At 32.8% G+C, this 20884-nt stretch overlaps 1 protein-coding gene across 1 annotated transcript in view; it reads right to left on the reverse strand.

The window, feature by feature from the left end:
• Positions 1-512: 512 nt before the first annotated feature.
• The window catches only part of LOC139528163 (uncharacterized), a 31439-nt gene continuing 11067 nt past the window's right edge, over positions 513-20884 (reverse strand). Inside the window, exons 4-7 of the mRNA XM_071324023.1 lie at positions 4276-6534; positions 3057-3147; positions 2287-2414; positions 513-934 (exon numbers count right to left, since the gene is read on the reverse strand). Of these exons, the coding sequence (XP_071180124.1) occupies positions 876-934; positions 2287-2414; positions 3057-3147; positions 4276-6534 (2537 nt within the window). The 3' untranslated portion in view covers positions 513-875. The remainder of the gene's footprint in view (positions 935-2286; positions 2415-3056; positions 3148-4275; positions 6535-20884) is intronic.

Genomic DNA, 20884 nt, shown 5'->3' on the forward strand with positions numbered 1-20884 from the left:
TAGTACAAACCCAATAATATGTCTAATTCCGTAGGTAATATTCGTGAAAAAGGAACGGAATAGTAAAAACGATATAAGGAACATATTCGCTATCATCAGTGAAACGGATATTCAATGAAGATCACTCAACACGTGATGGTGTCCGTAAAATGTTGATAAAAACCCTCTATCAAAGAAGAATACATGATAGGAGAACAGACCCGGGAGTATCGGATCACTTGAGAGATGTTTTACTGAATGTTTCCTACGTAGAAATAGAAAGTTTACAATTTGAGTTAACAGAAACAATAGATTGCTGATGCATGTTCAAAGTTCAGAAATCCAATCAGATTATATCCAAATCAGGGTAAAATTCAAACCCAGAGGGAATCACAACTACAAAAGAAGAAGACTAAAACAGAACCAGTCATTGACCTAATATGAATGTTGACAAAGAAAAACCAGTATTCATTATTTCGCAGCCAAGAAATATCTGTCATCAGAAGGCATCTTAAATAAATTTGTGAGATATATTTATTCAGTGTTTTCTCTATCATTTTGATGATGAAAACAACATATATATTTATGATATACATAGTATTGCACTTTGAGGCTTTAATACATTGTCTCTCAGACTACATACTCTAATATAACAATAATTTACACTCCTACAACATTGTCTTGTACAGAAAGTTTGCTTTCTGTTCTATGGTATTTTCCTAGCTGGTGGATCTGCATTACGAAATCAGAATACACTTTTCCCAATTGTAAATTACTGGTCTTGTTCGGTCTAAAGTTATTCATCATCATCTATATACTCCAAAACGAATTTATGAATAAAATTTAGCTGCTAGATATTATCACGATCGATCGTCAAGTCAGGTACTGGTATCTTTTCAGGACCAAAAATCCGCAGTTGGTTTATTAATTTGGCATGCGTCACTGGTATAATTAACTTGAAAATATAAGAATTAACATTTAAACGCATTAACGTGATATTGTCATTTAACAGAAATAGTCATATATAAAATTGTAAACATTTAATAAATGAAAAACGCATAAGTATCTTGTATTGTCTTATGCTTCACTGGTGTTTGCTTCAATTCGGCGAGAAATTAAACTAAATCTTTTAAAGTGCATATTGTTGTGTCTATGTTATTGACACAAAATTGAAGTAATAACGATTATCTCACCACGGATAAATACGGATGTGATGATTGGTTTCTTGACTGAAACTTGAGGACACGCTATGAATTCGTTTTTGGGTCAATAGGTCCGAGTAAACAGTTATATCGAAGTGCATTTCTTTTAGACAATAAATAAAAATAAAAAAAATTCCACTTGCTCTTTCTCAATAATAACATTTTTACTGTGTCATGTACTACTTTGGGGACAAATTATAGCAAATAAACTTATCATAGACATGATAGAAACTAAGATTAAATTTTGTTTTATGCCAGACGCGCGTTTCGTCTACAAAAGACTCGTCAGTGACGATCGAATCCAAAAAAGTTAAAAAGGCCAAATAAAGTACAAAGTTGAAGAGCAGTGGGGACCAAAATTCCTAAAAGTTTTGCTAAATACAGCTAAAATAATCTATTCCTGAGGTAGAAAAGCCTAAGTATTTAAAAAAAATCATAAGTTTTGTAACCAGTTAATTTATAAATATGACCATATCAATGATAATTCATGCACGCAAAAAAAGTGCTGACTACTGGGCTGGTGATATACATGGGAAATTAAACTCCACCAGCAGTGGCAAACTTATAGAAAACTATATAATACCGGCTCTAACTCAAAATATTGACAATACTATGTTAAGGAGGTCTTGCAATCTTTTGACAGCTTCCGAAGTACTTATTTTAAACCTCTTTCAGCTGGACCAAATCACTCCTTTACTTTAAAATGCATGACCCAATTCTTTTTACAGTGTAATTCCATCCCCATTTTTTGCTATTTGAGGCATGAAACAAGAAGAAATACATTTTGAAGGGGTACTAAAAACATTGCAAGCAACACAATGTCCACACTATGGACTATATTCGTGGACAACGAAAATTAAAGGACGATAAATGTGTACGCGGACCAGTAGATGTTTAATTAGGTTCATTACGTCGTAATTACTATTTATGGTGATTTTATATATAAGAGTTGTTGTTTCTTATTTTGTGTTCGATTGCAAAAGCTTTTCTGTTATTTGAAAAATAATTCAAAGTTTTACAAAATTCTCATTGTAACAACGTGTTATGCTTACAATTTATTATTGTATTAGATAGTAATTCTAACTCTTCTCTTAATCACACTTACTATTTGCCGGGTATGCTGTAACCATATGAAAAACAGTTGGCTCGTCATCTGTAACAATAGTTGATATTGTGTTTATAGAATGGCAGTCATGTGACTTAGAGTTTCCTTCAAATCTTGTGTACCTTGTTCTGAATAAAATAAAATTAACCCCTTCAATCATAGCTAACATTTATTTATCCTGCAATCGACCTTTTAACTATACATATACAGCAGGTCAACAGATAACATGAAGCAATAAACGTATTATAGATTTGTATAGTCTCCTGGTAAACTGCTTCTATTACGTGAACGGTATGTCAAATTACAAACGTCATAACAGTTTAATGTGGGGACCTAATATAATGCGGTCAACAGTATAAGTCATGTGGATTTATTTAAAAAAAAAGATATTTAACGATTGGGATTGAAATATTTACAAAATTATTTGCAGGATAAAGACTATCATGTTTAGTGTCTTTAAACATCAGCTGTATTTGTACTCCCCTCGTGACAGGAGAAATATATTTTCGAAGCCGGCATTACACTTGTTCTTAGCCAGCTGATATTTAAAGACACAGAACAGTTATTGTCTATATCTCTGTAAAAAACGACATACACAAGAGTTATTTCAGCTGTGAGCTGATAGATGACGCCATAGCTAAGCAGGAACTGTTCAAAATACATTCGCACCTGTTTTCATTTCGAACGCAAGGTGGCGCTCACATTGATGATATTGTGATCTAGAGATTGTTAGACCCGTATTTGGACATTGACATACACAAGACTCTTACCTCATCTTTGCACTTCTGAATAACACTGTCGCAACCAAAATGATTAAAATTGCACATACTATAGGAATGACGGCATATAGAAAAATCAAATCTGTAAAATATAAATGAATATTTCTTTCCAATTGATGAATTATTACAATTTAAATTATTTCACACCCCTTCGTGCTCATACACACTCTTTAAAGAATTTTTCAGATTTAAAAGGTGTAGGGAATTGTCGCTTTGCAAAGATCAGCGGACTTTTCTTTTATGATCATATCAATTTTTCATAGAGTTTATAAAATCAATTACATGGCTTACTTATTCTAAAAATAATATTTCTTTCTTGGAAATTAAGATATTCACATCAACAAAAGGAACAGGCGTATCTGCAAATGTTTTTTTTGTTGCAATCGATTTCTTCACCTCATTTTGAAAAGTATAAACTTGAATGCCAACAAAAAAAATGAACTAAGCGATACTAATATAAGCGCGAAACGTTTTGGGGCCTTTGCTAAACCTATAGATCATAGTTTTAAAACATAATAAATGCGTTGTGCTATATTTTTGTTGTTGTTGAGGGATGTCTCATTAAACCATGACCAGCTTTAAACATAACTTCAATTACAAATGTACATAATAGTTACTGAGTTATGGAAGTATACTTTGCATTCGTATCGTAATGTAGTTGCTGTTCAATCAAGATAGCAAATTTTCAATGTTTATGCAGGAATGCAATTAACTTAATTATTAAATAAAGGATCTAATTATATGCTTTTATGTTAATATGGGGACTTTGTATTAACAAGCAAATGAAGGCAACGACAATGGTATCATATCAATGCCGATAATACGTAAACAAAATATAGCAAACATCAAATTTGCTGCGATAAATGTGCATTTCCGGGCAAACCCACATTCGGAACAAATTTATTCGAAAAGTGAGAAAAGCCCTAAAACATCACCACACTTCAAACTATTCAAGTACATATACCTTACAGAATTACCAGATCAGACAGAGACATTAAACTTGGTGGATGTGCAGTTTTACATATGGTTCAATTGTAAATATGATGCAATGCATAATTGTATTAGGGTCTAGAAAATACGTTGTTTATTATATATGCTCATGAAATTTGCAACTGAAATATGATTTCTTTGATATTATAAATTTGAAAAAAATAGTTTTCTCATTGAAAATCATACCACAAATTATTAAAAAAAAAGACTATACATATACCTGGATCATTCGTATCGTCTGGTTTGGTACCATCTATTGGTGGTGTTGTTGTTAGTAATTGTGAAGATACTACAATTGATGCAGTTGGTGAAAGAAGAATTGTTGATTCTAAAAGAAGTGATGATGTTGTTTGATCAATTGGCATGGAAGATCGCACTGCTGATTCAGTCGATACTAACGGAACTGTCGATTCATAGGACGAAAAGGCAACTGATGATTCAGTATAGAGGAATGACATTGTTTGGTCATTTGACATTGAAAGTATCATTGTTGATTTAGTCGATAATAGTTGACCTGTTGATTCAAGCGATGAAAACGAAACTCTTGATTCTATAGAAAGTGACGACATTGTATTTTCGATTGACATCGACGATAGAACTGTGAAATCAGTCGAATATAATTGATTAACTGATTCAGTCGGCGACAATTGAACTGATGATTCTGAATCAAGCGATGACGTTGTTTGTTCAATTGACATCAAAGATAGAACAGTTGATTCAGTCGACGAAAAAGGAGACGTTAATTCAGTCGTTGATAAAGACACTGTTGATTCAGTCGAAGATAAGGAAACTATCAATTCGATTGACGATACAAAAACTGTTGATTCTGTCGATGATAAGGACACTGTTGATTCAGCCGACGAAAAGGGAGCAGTTGGTTCTGAATAAAGTGATGAAATTGTTTGTTCGATTGAAATTGAAGATAGAATCGTTGATTCTTTCGATGATAATTGAAATGTTGATGCCACCGATGAGAAAGGAACTATTGATTCTGTATAAAGTGATGTCATTGATTCAGTTGATGATAATTTAACTGTTGTGCCAGACGTCGATAAGAGAATTGATGATTCTGTAGAAAGTAATGGTAATGTTTGTTCAATTGGCACTGAAGATATAATTATTGATTCAGTCGCTAAAAGTTGAACTGTTGATTCAGTTTTTGATAACTGAACTATCGATTCAATCGATGATAATGACTGAACTGTCAATTCAGTTGACAACAATTGAATAGTTGATTTAATCGATGATAATTCAACTGCTGCTTCAGTCGATGATAACTGAACTGCTGATTCAGTTGATGACAATTCAAATGTTGATTCAGTGAATGATAACTGATTTGCTGTTTCAGTTGATGATAATTGGCCTATTGATTCAGTCGATGATAACTGAATTGTAGATTCAGTTGATGATAATTGAAGTGTTGATTCAGTCGGTGATAACGCAGCTGTCGATTTACTTAATGATAAATGCACTGCTGATGCAGCTGATGGTGATTGTACTGCTGATTCAGTTAATGACAATTGAAATGTTGATTCAGTTGATGATAACTGAATTGTTGATTCAGTCGAAGATAACTGAAGTGTTGATTCAGACAATGTTAATTGAACAGTTGATAAAACATGAACTGCTGAATCATCTAATGATAATTGAAGTGTTTGTTCATTCGACGCCAATTGAACTGTTGAATCTATAGAAAGTGGTAAAATCCATTGTTCGGTTGCCTTTGAAGATGAGATAGTTGATTCAGTAGATGATCCTGGAGGTTTTTTTGCAGTAGCAACAATTGATGATGTTGGTTCAATTGAGAATGCAAACGATTTTGTTGATGTGGTTGACAGTGATGACAAGATCAATGTTTGTTCCTCTGAAAATGAAGATTGAATTTTTGTTTCAAAGGGAAGTTGTGAATTGGTAGATAACATTACTACTGTCGATTCGGTTATAACTGTTGACGCTGTAGAATCGTGAATGGAAACTGTAATTTCGTTATATATTGATGACCTTGACGATTCAGATGACAACGGAACTGCATATTTGTTAGAAATGTATGACGATGTTGGTTCAATTGAGACTGAATATGATATTATTGATTCATCGAATAATTCAGAAACAGTTTGTATTGGAGAAAGGGATACAACTGACTGTGTATTTGATGATGAAGCTGACATTGTTTCATCTGTAGAGAATATCATACCCGTTTTGAAGACAGAATGTGATAAAGTTGAATCGATGAATGATGCTGCTGCGTCTGTGGATGTCGGAAATAATTCTGATGCCGTTGATTTGCTAACCAATGATGTGATAGCTGATTCGGTATATATTGCCGACGGTGTCGGTTCTGTTAACATTGATGTTGACTGATAAAAATCGGTAGATAATTCTAATGATGATGTTAATTGAGGGCAATCTGCTGCATTTGCTACACATGTTCCAGATTCACATCGGTGTAATCCTTCGGGGCATACATTCTCGGCTGCACCTTAAATGACAGATGAAATACTATCATGTATCAGACATGTGTCACACTTTTTGTCTTTGATAGAAGGTATTTTTTTATTTTTTTCATTTCACGTTTATAAAATGATTTCTTTAGCTTGATCTATGTGCAAAAAGTTGACCTATGATATTTCATGCTAAAACTATACGAATATGTCAGGCCAAATACAGTGGTTTTTCTTTTTTCATCTGTAGTTGTCATGTTTCTGTACGTCCTATGTCAAGTCAGGAATATGATAGTTGTAATTTAATAGTTCGCTTCTATGTACGTTAAATGTTGTTTGTTTTTGTTGCACGTCTATTTCTGTTATTTCGTTGTTTTCATTCAAACGATTTTTGACTCTTTGAAAAGCCGTATACTTCTGATAGTTATATACATTTCTTTTAGATTTAATTATGAATTTTGCCAGTTTAATATCATTATGATTAGATTTAAGATGCAGGTAAGTACATAAGTAATACTATGATATTTGTAAATCTGTCTGAATAGCCAAAATCATCTTGTAATTTAGATTTTATGAGATTATACTTTAAAAAACCCTGCTTGGTTTTGTCAAAAAAAAAGCAATGGATATATTTGTCAATTTACTTCTTTGACATTTTCTATTGCAAGCTTTTCAGATTGCTATGATGAAACAAACTGTTACTCGCACAAGATAATCTTAGGCACAAAACAAAAAGTATTGCAGTATACAATGGATCTAAGAATACAGGTTTTGGAACAAAATAACAGATCTACCTATCGGTTGAACAAATCATATATTGTATTGTTCTGACAGTAACTTGACTTTTACTGGCAATGCTGGTAATAAGGGAAAGGTCTGTGAATTTTTTTTAATTTAAAAATGTTGATTATATAGTTCAGTGGTAATAGAGAATTCTCGATATCTGAATTTACTAACGTAAGAAATCACGATTAAGACTATATTTGAGATTGAATTGTCTCCCTTTTTCCAAAAAAACAAAAACCCATATTAAAATGCATTCAGCTATAATTTCGCCATTATCTTCATATTTTTCTTAATCTAATTAGGATATTTGAATTGAGACAACATTGTTGTACACAGGGAAAACGTCTATTTTCAGTTAGGGAATCATGAATACATTGGACCATTAAAACAATCTTGATACTGTACGTGTAAGTCTTTTTGTTTATAAGAAACAAACCGATCAAAAACCAGATACAGCCCAATGCCATTAATGGACTGTTTTATGCTTTATGGTCTGGTGTGGTCTTTTTGAAATGTTTTCGTCTTTCATTTTTTCCATACTTCGTCATCCCGGGCTTTAATATCTCAGATCGTTAATCTATGTCCTAGCTTATATAGACTATTTCTTACGAGTTATTTAGTGTGAATTGTTGCAACTGTCTTTTTAAATCGATTTTTACCGAATGCTGTTGCTGTTTCTAAACTTAGGAGAACATTTTGAGTCGCTAAACATGTTTGTCCACCTCCAGAATTTGTGCTAGGTCATATGCTACTCAGTGCTTGACTTTGTTGATGTTTATAATATTTGTGTTTGGTTCGCACATGTTTGCTTTCTCATTTTAATTCCCTTGCCTTTCCCTTTCCAAAATAAAGATTTTGTCAGTGCATAATTAGTCGATCTTTAAGCGTGCATGCACGTCTTAAACTTGAGAAAGCAGTTTCGATTTTTTAGTATTTATAGTGATTCTGGTAACTTAAAATTATTGACCATTAAATTTCAAGAAAAATAATCGTAATTAATGGAAGAAAAGGAAGGTATAAAGAGCTGATATCCAGTTTATGATTCAATAACTGGAGACACTGCTATACACCTGTTATACTTTGTTTAAAATTACAAGGGTTAATTATAAAGTCAAAGCATATTATCATTAAACTATTATAATTGAAATAAAAAATCTCAAAATACAAATATCATCTCACTTTGTTGACCGTAAATCCACGATTTTCACACCAAAATAGGTTGTATCTCTAATTTAAAGTTGTGTTTGACGTATAGTTATCATAACTAGTATTTTGAAGGTTTTTTTCTCCGGAAAAAAACCTTCAGATATACCTTATAGTCAAGTCAGAATCAACATATGTATGAAATTATAAAAAAAAAATAAAAGATAAATATTCATGGTTGATACAAAACTTCATGTGTCGTATATTTTGTATCAAGACAGCTCTTGATTGTTTTTTGTCGTCAGTACATAATTAAGGCAATCTGAAATTGAGACCTGGGTCTAGACTAAAGCTAAAAAATGAAGGCCATACGGAAACCAATAGTTGCTTAAAATAAACATTATTCCCCTGATAGTAAGTTATCTGGGGCCGTGTCAATGAAAGTATCCTAGGACATGTACTTGTCCTAAGATAGGTCTTAGGACATTATTTAGGACGTGTCTGAGACATGTATTAGGATGTAAAACAAAGCTGTCTTAGGACAGTCCTAACTATGATTGTCCTAGGACCATCCTAACACATTTATTTAATTGAAAATATATGTAGAATTTTTTATGTCATAAGATTGAATTTTATTTTAGAACCTATATGTAAAGAGAGGGAGGATGACTCTTATATAGAAAACAATTAACGCAAAATAAAAGTTAAAAGTTTTTACGGAATACTTATAAATACGTTATTAAATATGATAATAGATATAAATGAATTTAATATGAAAACAAAAGTAAATGGTCACAAAACTTTGTGATATTCGTGCTGCAATTGTAGTGCATAAACTAGTTTTGTCCTTAGGTCCACTCGATTTCATTACATGTATCGAATCAGGATTAGGTAAAAAAGAAGTAAACTTTTTCCCATATTTGAATTATTTAAAATATGTTGCTTATGATGATAGTATTGTTTAGGCTTCAAAAAAGGCAACACGAAATAATTTAATATAATACAATTAAATCTTTAACAAACACTAAACAATGTTTTTTTTATTAATTTTGTCTAATGATAGTTTAATATTGTATTAGTATTTTTAGTATTGAGTTTATGTCATATTTGTTGTTTATATTACGTTTTAGAACGATGTAACCTTTAGGAATATCCTAAGACACCTAATTGTATATCCTAACTTTAGGACCAAATTTAGGACATATCTTATTTTAGGAGACTTTTGTAAACCCGACTTAGGACTAAGACGAGTCCTAAGACCATCCTAAGCCATGTCTTAGTCCTAGGACAGCTTCTTTGACACGGCCCCTGATTGTTAATACTGTTAAATATCGACGATTCATCTTTTTTGGTTGAACAAAGGATTTTTTTAAAAGTTTGATTTTTTTTGGCTTCATATATACACTTCATCAAATTGTCTGTATAAAATAAAATGCCCCTCCGCACCAAGTATTTAAAACACATAAAAAGATGGTTCGTTCCTTCTATGATGTTAACATTAGAAAGAAAAAAAGGAAACATCTGAGTTGCCATCTCCTTGCCATATTCTACCAATCATCTCTTTAAACGAGTATTCACAGTAAGGTCGAACATATAAATAACGAAGTTATTTTTTGGGAAGAACTTCTTGCAAATACGTTTACGAAATATCGAATGAAACAAGTGTGGACACAGACTAGCGTGGACAGTATCCAGCATATAAGAGAATTACTCTGTCAAACTCATAAGACCCAAACAAATGCGAACTTGATCTGGATTTTATCATGGACATTTGCCAGCCAGACAATACCACCAGATAGACCACTAGAAAGACAGATAAACAGACAGAGCAGACCACCAGAAAGATAGATATACAAACAGATAAGACCACCAGACCGACAAGACCATCAGACAGACCCCCAGACAGTCACACAAACAAGACCACAAGACAGACACACAAAAAAGACCATCAGACAGACACACAAACAAGACTACCAAACAGACATAGACAGACAAGACAATCAGACAGACAGCAAGCCAGACAAGACAACCAGACAGACAGATAGCCAGACCAGACCACCAGATAGACAGAAAAGACCATCAGACAGGTCCGTGTATATCTTTCGTTTTGAAATATCAAAAACAAAAAAACAAAAAACGAAAGTGTTTTCATTTTTCGTTTTTGATTTCTTAAAAACCAAAATGAAAAACAAAAGTGTTTTCGTTTTTCGTTTTTGATTTCACAAAACAAAAAACGAAAAACAAAAGTATTTTCATTTTTCAATTTTGATTTCACAAAAACAAAAAACGAAAAACGAAAGTGTATTCAATTTATCTTTCCCCTACACTGTTTAATTGTCATTCAAAAAATGACAATGTTGTCATTTGTCATTCAGTTAAGGTCGTTAAAGTATACATGCACAGCGGTTGTCAGATCAATACTACTTTAATCGAAAATAATGTCGACGGATGCAAATGTCTTTAGCAATCGGAACAATATGAGTGCGTGAACTCTATTACTTTTAAGTTTAGAAAGGTCGATCCAAGATTATTAGAATTTTTAGATTTTACAAACTACGAGGACGATAATGTATTTTGCTTGATCAAATTTTTAAAATTTCCGCAATTTCACAATCAAACTGGGATATCAAAGCCTTCAATTGGTTTGCCATTAGAGTCTATAAGGTGTTAATTTTGCTTATTTGTGAAGACTATAAGGTGACATTAACTAGAGGCCGTTGGTGGGGATTATGGAATTGAGAATAGTGGACAAAAAATATAAATAATAGAGACAATGGACTAAGAAATAAATAAAATAGCTTAAATGTAATGATAAGAGAATAATTGTCAAAAAGTATAAAGAATAGAGAAATATGGCCTAAAATATTTAAGAATACAGAAATTAAGAACCCCGAATCCAGACCATCATACTAGTTGCCTTAATGAACGTTAGTTTGTCTCTGGGAGATTGTTATTGGTTATCATACGGTTTTTCTTTATTTCTATGTCTATTAATTGAGAAGCGTGCTTTCATTATTTGCCAACATTTTACATAATACATTATAAAAAAGACTATTATTTTTCAAACTACCATAGATTTCCGGTAATTGTTCTGCATAGACCACACCACATTGTAGTCCCTGCTATTTTTTTTCAAGTGGACCGCAGTAACCCACCATACCCCATCATAACATAAAAAGTTAATAAACAAATGTCTACGGAAATACTTCTGTCCGCACAATGTGTAAAGGGGAGCTTGGTAGCTGATGTCTGCTGGAGAAAAACAATCAAGGTTGCTGTTTAGCTTATAATTTTTCAAAGATAGGTCCATAGTTGGGGTCGAACACCCCACCCTTACCGAAAATGTAATAAGAATTGTCCTCACTAGGTGCAAAGTGAAGTTGGGTAGCTGGGGTCTACAGTAGAAAAATCCAGGGTGTTGTTCTGCTTAGTTTTTTTTTCTTTCTAAAGTAGGTCTAAAGTTGAGGTCGTATACCCTACCCAACCCTTACCGGACAGTTAATAAAACAAATTCTGCGGCAATACGTTTATCTGCACTAGGAGAGAACGTAGGCTAGAGATCTAGGGCCTACTTGATCAAAATTACAAGTTAATTTAGCACGGATCAATCTTTTTTGAGCTAATAAATAATTTACTTGCCCGCCATACTTTGAATACAAAAAATAAACCTTTTGTCCAGTCATATTTAAACGAAATCCACTAGTTTAGAGGTAGAATGTTTTGTAAAAACAGTTTTGTGTGGCAAAAAGAAGTTAAAGCACGAGTTCAACTTTCTTTTCTTTTAATGCAGAATTATTATTACTTTTCATGAACTATTTGACAGGATGCCGATAATAAGGAAAGCTATTTCACCCAATAGTGCAATTTTGCCATCATTAAAAAAAAACATAATTATTTACGATTCTATAAACACTCAAAGTGTTGACTATTTAAAATGTAAAGCGGGCAGTACGCTGTGTGATATATCGAAAGCGATTGATTTTGCCTTTCTATAACTAATAATTACATAAGATGTATGTTTCATTATAATTCGTTATTCTGATTGGCTAACTGTACATCTCATGTTCCTTACGCAATTGCATTACACAATGAAATTCATCATTCATGATGACACGAGGTTCAACAATAAAGTGCAAGGTGAATTTAATATAAACTTGATAAAAATCGTGTTTTCATGATCCTAGCTAAAAAATGTAACTATAAATATTGAATGCTTCTTTTTGTAACGTCATAGGGTTGTAAAAGGATTGACCGTGCGCACATTTTTAGAATGAAGCGCTTCAGCGTTTCATACAAAATGTATTTCGGTCAACGCTTTACTGTACCTCAATGAAGTAACAAAAAAAGCATTTAATTCTTAAATGAACCAGAAATGAAGTTTTAAAATTCATTGAATAGTGTCTTTGACTGCTTAATTATATATTAAAAACTGATGATATAGTGGTTATATATTAATAAAAACATTTGAAGTACGTTTGAGTCTTATGCAATCTTTGTGTTTATATATTTGAAAAGTGGCTGCTACCGACTGGCTGCTTGAGCCTGGTCTCACAAACTCCGCATTTTCATTACAGCCGATTGCATTGAGTGTGTAGACAAAGGTATCTTTGGATCGCTTGTTTGTTAGCTGAACTATGAAGTAACTAGGTAAGGTACAAATGTATACCACCCTCCTGTAGAAGGAGCCTAGTCCTACAGACAGATTGATTGGTTATCTGTCGAACTAGTCTACTCTTAAAGGAGGGTAGCTTACCTAACCTAATAATACAAGCAAGCTAACCAAGGATATGCTACCTTTGTCTACACACTCAATGCAATCGGCTGTAACTTCTTTACACCACAGGTTGCAACACCTTGCCAAATCATTGGGTTCTACTAGAGAAAACAACACAAGCGACATAAGTATCTACTTTATACATTAAATGTAACTTAACAATGGTATTTGTACGTATGAAGCGTCAACTTCATGTTATTTATACCTTTCAAGCGTCATTGTAACATACATTGTACGTATGAAAGTGAAAATTATTAATTTGGATTGTCTTTCTTTTCCAAAAATCATTTCTATTACGAACTTAATCACTGACTGCATAAGTAAGATGGTAAGTCGGTGATTGTTTTTACAGATATATATATATTTTTTTGACAGTAAGCTAAAAAAAAAATTACGATTTTTATAGATAAAATGAAATTTATCAGTATCTTTTAATTTAAGTTGCATATGTTATGACGTTACGCGCGATGTTCGTACCTCATTGGAAATTCGGTGTAGTTGGCAAGATGTAAGTCCAAAATATATAATTTTGTGATATCATATTCATTGCTATTGTACGTATTTTGAAAAATAACGATCTTTAAAATAAAAACGAAAAAAATAATTGTTGAAAATATGTTTTATGCTGCATGCAAGAAGCTTCATTTAAAAAAAACGGCGATTTTTAGGTTGTCCCGCGTAACATATTTCATTTATTGTAACCACTAAACTATGATTTTTGTCAAAACTATTTAATATTTTGAAAAACGTTTTTTTTCCATTATTAAACAGAATGTTTCATTCAGTCTTTGATGCATTTATTTATGACGTTATGATGTCATAGATAAAAAAACGCGTTCCATACTACAAGGGCAAATCTGTCCCATGGTGAAAAAAAATGGGATTCCAGATTTGAGAATCAAAAAACATTTATCTAAAATGAACAAAAGTTTAGTATTTGTATTTACTACATCAATGTTAGTTTGCTTAGTTTTATGAATTTAAAGACAAATATCCTGAAAAATGATATATGGTAATTTATGAGCGATTTTTCAAAGGCTTACAAGGTTGTCGCACCGCCATTTTTTGACGTAAAAACGAAATCAACTCAAATTTACGTCAATTGTTTGCTTATCACTGCTCTTATAATGGTAGACAGTGCTTGTCGTTTGTTGGTACAATGTACTATGTGTGATAAATCACAGTAGAGCCTTCATCAATGAGCAAAGCCCATACCGTATAGTCAGCTATAGAAGGCCCCGAAATGACAAATGTAAAACGTTTTACAATTCAAACGAAATAACTAACGTCCTAATTAATGTACAAAAAAAATGAACGAGAAACAAATATGTAACACGGCACCAAACGACAACCACTGAATTACAGGCTCTAGACTTGGGACAGGCACATATGTACGTAATGTGGCGGAGTCCCAACCCTCCCCTAACCTGGAACAGTGGTTTTATAGTACAACAAAAGAACGAACTGTAAAAATCATTTGAAAAAGGCTTATCTGTAGATATTCGGTCTCAACAGTATTTCATGTACATTGTTGAAACCCGCAAATATATTTGCTCTTCTCTTTATTTCATAGCAACGTTATGTTACATATTTATATATGACTTTTAAAGCCAAGACGCAAAGATATGCTGATTTAGTTTAAGTTTGGTTAAGTTTAATTGGTAATTAAACTAAATTGATTTGTGTGAGACTAGTGCCTAATCAGCTATAAAACATTTTGTTGATTGATATAGATCGTTAATCATCTAGTGTTAACTAGATATATAAGTCCCTGACCTGTGAAGTGGAGCTGTAGGAGACTTTATTATATTTGTTTGTCTATCTGTCTTGTAGTCTTTTTTGTCTGTCTGTCTGGTGGTCTTGTTTGTCTTGTCTGTCTGGTGGTCTTCTCTGTATATCTGTCTGGTGGTCTTGTGTGTCTGTCTGTTTGGTGGTCTAGTCTAGTTGTCTTGTATATCTGTCTGTCTGGTGTTCTTGTCTGTCTGTCTGTTTATCTGGAGTTCTTGTCTGTCTGCCTGTTTATCTGGTATGTCTGTCTGACTGGTGGTCTTATCTGTCTGTCTGTCTGTATGGTGGTCTTTTCTGTCTGTCTGGTGGTCTTTTCTGTCTATCTGGTGGTCTGGTCTTGCTGTCTGTCTGGTTGTCTTGTCTAGCTTGTTGTCTGTCTGATTGTCTTGTCTGTCTGTGCTTGTTTGGTAGTCTTTTTTGTGTGTCTGTCTGGTGGTCTTTTTTGTGTGTCTGTCTTGTGGTCTTGTTTTTGTGACTGTCTGGGGGTCTTGCCTGTCGGTCTGGTTGTCTTTTTTGTCTGTATATCTGTCTTTCTGGTGGTGTGATCTGTCTGTTTATCTGTCTGTCTGGTGGTCTATCTGGTGGTATCGTCTGGCTGGCAAATGTCCATGATAAAATCCAGATCAAGTTCGAATTTATTTGGGTCTTATGAGTTTGACCAAGTAATTCTCTTATATGCTGGATACTGTCCACGCTAGTCTGTGTCCACACTTGTTTCATTCGATATTTCGTATAAAGAAATTCTTCCCAAAAAATAACTTCGTTATTTATATTTTCAACCTTACTGTGGATACTCGTTTAAAGAGATGTTTGGTAGAATATGACAAGGAGATAGCAACTCAGATCAGATGTTCCGTTATTTTTCTTTCTAATATAAACATCATAGAAGGAACGAACCATCTTTTTATGTGTTTAAATATTTGGTGCGGAGGGGCATTTTATTTCGTACAGACAATTTGATGAAGTATATATATGAAGCCAAAAAAAAACAAAAACTTATTAATAAAAGAAAATCCTTTGTTCAACCACAAAAGATGAATCGTCGATATCTAACAGTATTAACAATCAGATAGCTAACTATCAGGGGAAATAATGTTAATTTTAAGCAACTATTGGTTACCGTATGGCTTTTGTTTTTTAACTTTAGTCCAGACCCAGGGCTCAATTTCAGATTGCCTTAATTATGTACTGACGACAATAAACAAACAAGAACTATCTTGATACAAGATATATACGACACATGAAGTTTTGTATCAACCATAAATATTTATCTTTTGATTTTTTTTATAATTTCACACATATGTTGATTCTGACTTGACTATAAGGTATATCTGAAGGGTTTTTTTCCGGAGAAACAAAACCTTCAAAATACTAGTTATGATAACTATACGTCAAACACAACTTTAAATTAAAGATACAACCTATTTTGGTGTGAAAATCGTGGATTTACGGTCAACAAAGTGAGATGATATTTGTATTATGAGATTTTTTATTTCAATTATAATAGTTTAATGATAATATGCTTTGACTTTATAATTGACCCTTGGAATTTTAAACAAAGTATAACAGGTGTATAGCAGTGTCTCCAGTTATTGAATCATAAACTGGATATAAGCTCTTTATACCTTCCTTTGCTTCCATTAATTACGATTATCATATACTTAGACTAAATAACATATAAATTTTACCGTATGATAATAGCCTTAAATTGACGTAAATTCCATATTTTTCGAATCGGTGCTTAGCGGGCTGATATGAAAAGTTTATCACATGCTTTGATTGTTATCACATGCCTTTCCGTAACGTTATCACATGGCATTCCGGTAATACTCGGCCAATTCCGGAAAATACACCTCAATGCTACGTTTTCAGTGAAAAACATTAGAAAGTAGTGTACAAAACAATTACTTGAATACTGAAAAGTATATGGATTAAAATAATAAAAAAATAATAATAATAAAAAAAAAAAAAAAAAAACTATTTAATAAATACATTTTTTTAAGTTTTTCTGAAACATTATTTAGAAAGTTTCTTTAAAAAGTTGACTTTTCCAAACAATGATCATTCTGTATATTGTTTAATTATTTTTTTATCGATTCGTCCATATTAAAATGTTTTTTTTTTCTCTCTCTCTGTTGAGGCATATGATAGAAAGGTATCAATTTTTGGGTCCGACGGCCGTGAACCTTTTTACTCTTTAAACTTCGGGAACCACGTAAAAGGAGCAATAAATGAATCTGTTATTTTTCTCTACTGTTGAAGCATATGATAAAAAGATCATAACATGTCATTTTTCATATCGCATGTATTATCAGCCCTCGGTCAATATCAGCCCTCGAGCCATGCGGCTCTTGGGCTGATATTGAACCTAGGGCTGATAATTCATGCGATATGAAAAATGCCATGTAATAATCTGATATTAATTTTCTTGAGATTTAATGGTCAATAATTTTAAGTTACCAGAATCACTATAAATACTAAAAAATCGAAACTGCTTTTTCAAGTTTAAGACGTGCATGCACGCTAAAAGATCGACTAATTATGCACTGACAAAATCTTTATTTTGGAAAGGGAAAGGCAAGGGAATTAAAATGAGAAAGCAAACATGTGCGAACCACACAAATATTATAAACATCAACAAAGTCAAGCACTGAGTAGCATATGACCTAGCACAAATTCTGGCGGTGGACAAACATGTTTACCGACTCAAAATGTTCTCATAAGTTTAGAAACAGCAACAGCATTCGGTAAAAATCGATTTAAAAAGACAGTTGCAACAATTCACACTAAATAACTCGTAAGAAATAGTCTAAGCTAGGACATAGATTAACGATCTGAGATATTAAAGCCCGGGATGACGAAGTATGAAAAAAAATGAAAGACGAAAACATTCCAAAAAGACCACACCAGACCATAAAGCATAAAACAGTCCATTAATGGCATTGGGCTGTATCTGGTTTTTTAACGGTTTGTTTCTTATAAACAAAAAGACTTACACGTACAAAATGTACAGTATCAAGATTGTTTTAATTGTCCAATGTATTCGTGATTCCCTAACTGAAAATAAACGTTTCCCTATGTACAACAATGTTGTCTTAATTCAAATATCCTAGTAATTAGATTAAGAAAAATATGAAGATAATGGCGAAATTATAGCTTAATGCATTTTGATATAGGTTTTTTTTTTTTTGAAAAAGGGAGACAATTCAATTAAGAAATAATTCATGGGGGCTTGAATATATCGTGATTTTACCACGGGTTGGCCCTTTATGACAAATATTTTACCCCTGAGCGATAGCGATGGGTAAAATATCGGCATAAAGGGACAACCCGTGGTAAAATCTAGATATATTCAAGCCCCCATGAATTATTTCGATTCTGATAGGACACATACGGCAATTCTTTTGGATCGAAGCGCTCCAGGTGTAGGCAAATATTTGCCGTTCCCATAAATAAACGCACTAATAAACTAGCGTAAAAGAACGGAGCAAACTGCATTAGTGACATGCTTAAACTATTTAAAATAATGTATTTAGACAGTTTTGGATGAATTTGAATGATAATTTATTTATATGTCTTATATGATGTACAATAAAGGGCTTTTGCCACATTTTAGCATCATTTGTGTATGTTTCCTTGTGATGATTTTCGGATTCACAAGCGTGTATTTTCCCGTAAAATGCTTACATTCTAACGTCATTGTTCTATGACGTCGGGTATCTCATTCATAAAAAAGCATATGACGTGGGGGTACAATGGGAACAGCCCATGAAATATATTCATATTTTACCACGGGTGTGTACTCAAAGCGTTTGAAGGACGTCATGTTAGAATCTCAAATATAGTCTTAATTGTGATTTCTTACGTATACTTTATGTATGACGTTAGTAAAGTCAGATATCGTTATTGACACATTCGGTTTTACAAGCTCTTCAGAGCTTATGTTTGTAATTGCTTGCTTATACCGACTCTAAATAAAGCTTTATGTCTTATGTCTTATGTCATATCGAGAATTCTCTAATAAACGTTTGGAAAATTAAGTCAATGTGCTTTCCCATAGGGTTTTATGCAGAACGATTACCGGAAATCTATTATGGAAACTTGCAAAAACTATATCAAAATCGAAATCTAACTGAACAATGAAGTTACTAACATTAAAAAAAGTTGAGACATTGAAGGCCAAATTATTTTTTTTATTCTTGCGTGTCTTATTATTATCAGACGGTAATTTTAGAGTTTACAAAGAAATTTAATATTAAGACAAATATTAATGTAGAACTTCATTGGTGAAATTAACACTACAATACAAATAAAGGATTCTCAAATGATCATGACTTTTGCTTGTAGTAAAATAATCAATCAATCAATCAATCAATCAATTGATCAATCAATAAAATTGAGAATGGAAATAAAAAACGTGTCAAAGAAACAACAGCCTAACCAAAGAGCACAGCCAAAGGCCACCAATGAATCTTCAACACAACGAGAAACTTTCGCAACCAGAGGCGGGCTTCAGCTCGTCTCTAAATAAAAATATATACTAGTTATGTGAAAATGGACGTCACACTTAACTTAGATAAAAAAAAAAGAACATAAAAAAACTAACAAAGATCAAAGTCTCCTGTCTTGGGACAGGCGCAAAAATACGGCAGGGCTTAACATGCTTTGTGAGATCTCAACCCTCCCGCTATACAACTATATCTAGCTCATGTAGAATAAACAAACACACAACAATATGCACAGGAAAACTCAGTTTAAAAGAAATCCGAATCCGATGACAAAATAGTAAACAAAAGAAACTACACAAAATGAATATGATTCATAAATTAACAAAGAACTACTAGCAGTAACTGATATGCCAGCTCCAGACCCCAATTAAACATATCGAAATACTACATAGATATAAGAAGATGTGGTATGAGTGCCAATGAGACAACTCTCCATCCAAGTCACAGTGTGTAGAAGGACCCTATTATAGGTTAAAGTACCCTCTTCAACACAAATCCTCGGCTCACACCGAATAGTAAGTTATAAGGATCCCCCAAAATGACTAGTGTAAAACCATTCAAACGGGAAAACCAAAGGTCTAAACTATATATATAACTCGATGCTCTAAAGAGCCTGTGTCGCTCCCCTTGGTCTATGAGTTTTGCTGATGGTGATGTGTTCGTAGATCTTACTTTACTAAACATTTTTTATGCTTACAATTATCTCTATCTATAATGAACTTAGCCTAGTAGTTTCAGTGGAAAACATTTTGTAAAAATGTACAAATTTATGAAAATTGTTAAAAATTGACTATAAAGGATAATGACCTAATAAACAATTTTACCCCATGTCAGATTTGCTCTTAATGCTTTGGTTTCTGAGATATAAGCCAAAATCTACATTTTACTCCTATGCTCTATTTTTAGTCATGGCGACCATCTTGGTTAGTTGGCCAGGTCACCGGACACATTTTTATACTAGATACCCCAATGATGATGGTGGCCAAGTTTGGTTGAATTTGGCTCAGTAGTTTCAGGAAAATATTTTTGTAAAAGTTACAACGACGGACGACGGACGCCAATCTTTGAGAAAAGCTCACTTGACCTTTCGGGCCAGGTGAGCTAAAAAACGAGAAGCGAGAACGACATCAACACACGACAATTACTGTTTTTTTGTGTGATTTTTTTATTACTAGACCAAATGTTTTATGACTTTTTATTATCTAGGACTGTATTTTTTTTTATTAATAATTGATTGCCAAGTTTAATAAAACATATGTGTGTATAGCAAACATATTAACTTTGGCTTGAAAGACGTCTCTTTAATTGTTTTCGACTCGCTCTGCTCGGAAAAATTGACAAGAATAAAATCCTAAGATTGAACGCGTTCGTTCAACAATCTTATTAAAA

Source organism: Mytilus edulis, chromosome 6, assembly GCF_963676685.1.
Source record: "Mytilus edulis chromosome 6, xbMytEdul2.2, whole genome shotgun sequence".
Classification (NCBI taxonomy): Eukaryota; Metazoa; Mollusca; class Bivalvia; order Mytilida; family Mytilidae; genus Mytilus; species Mytilus edulis.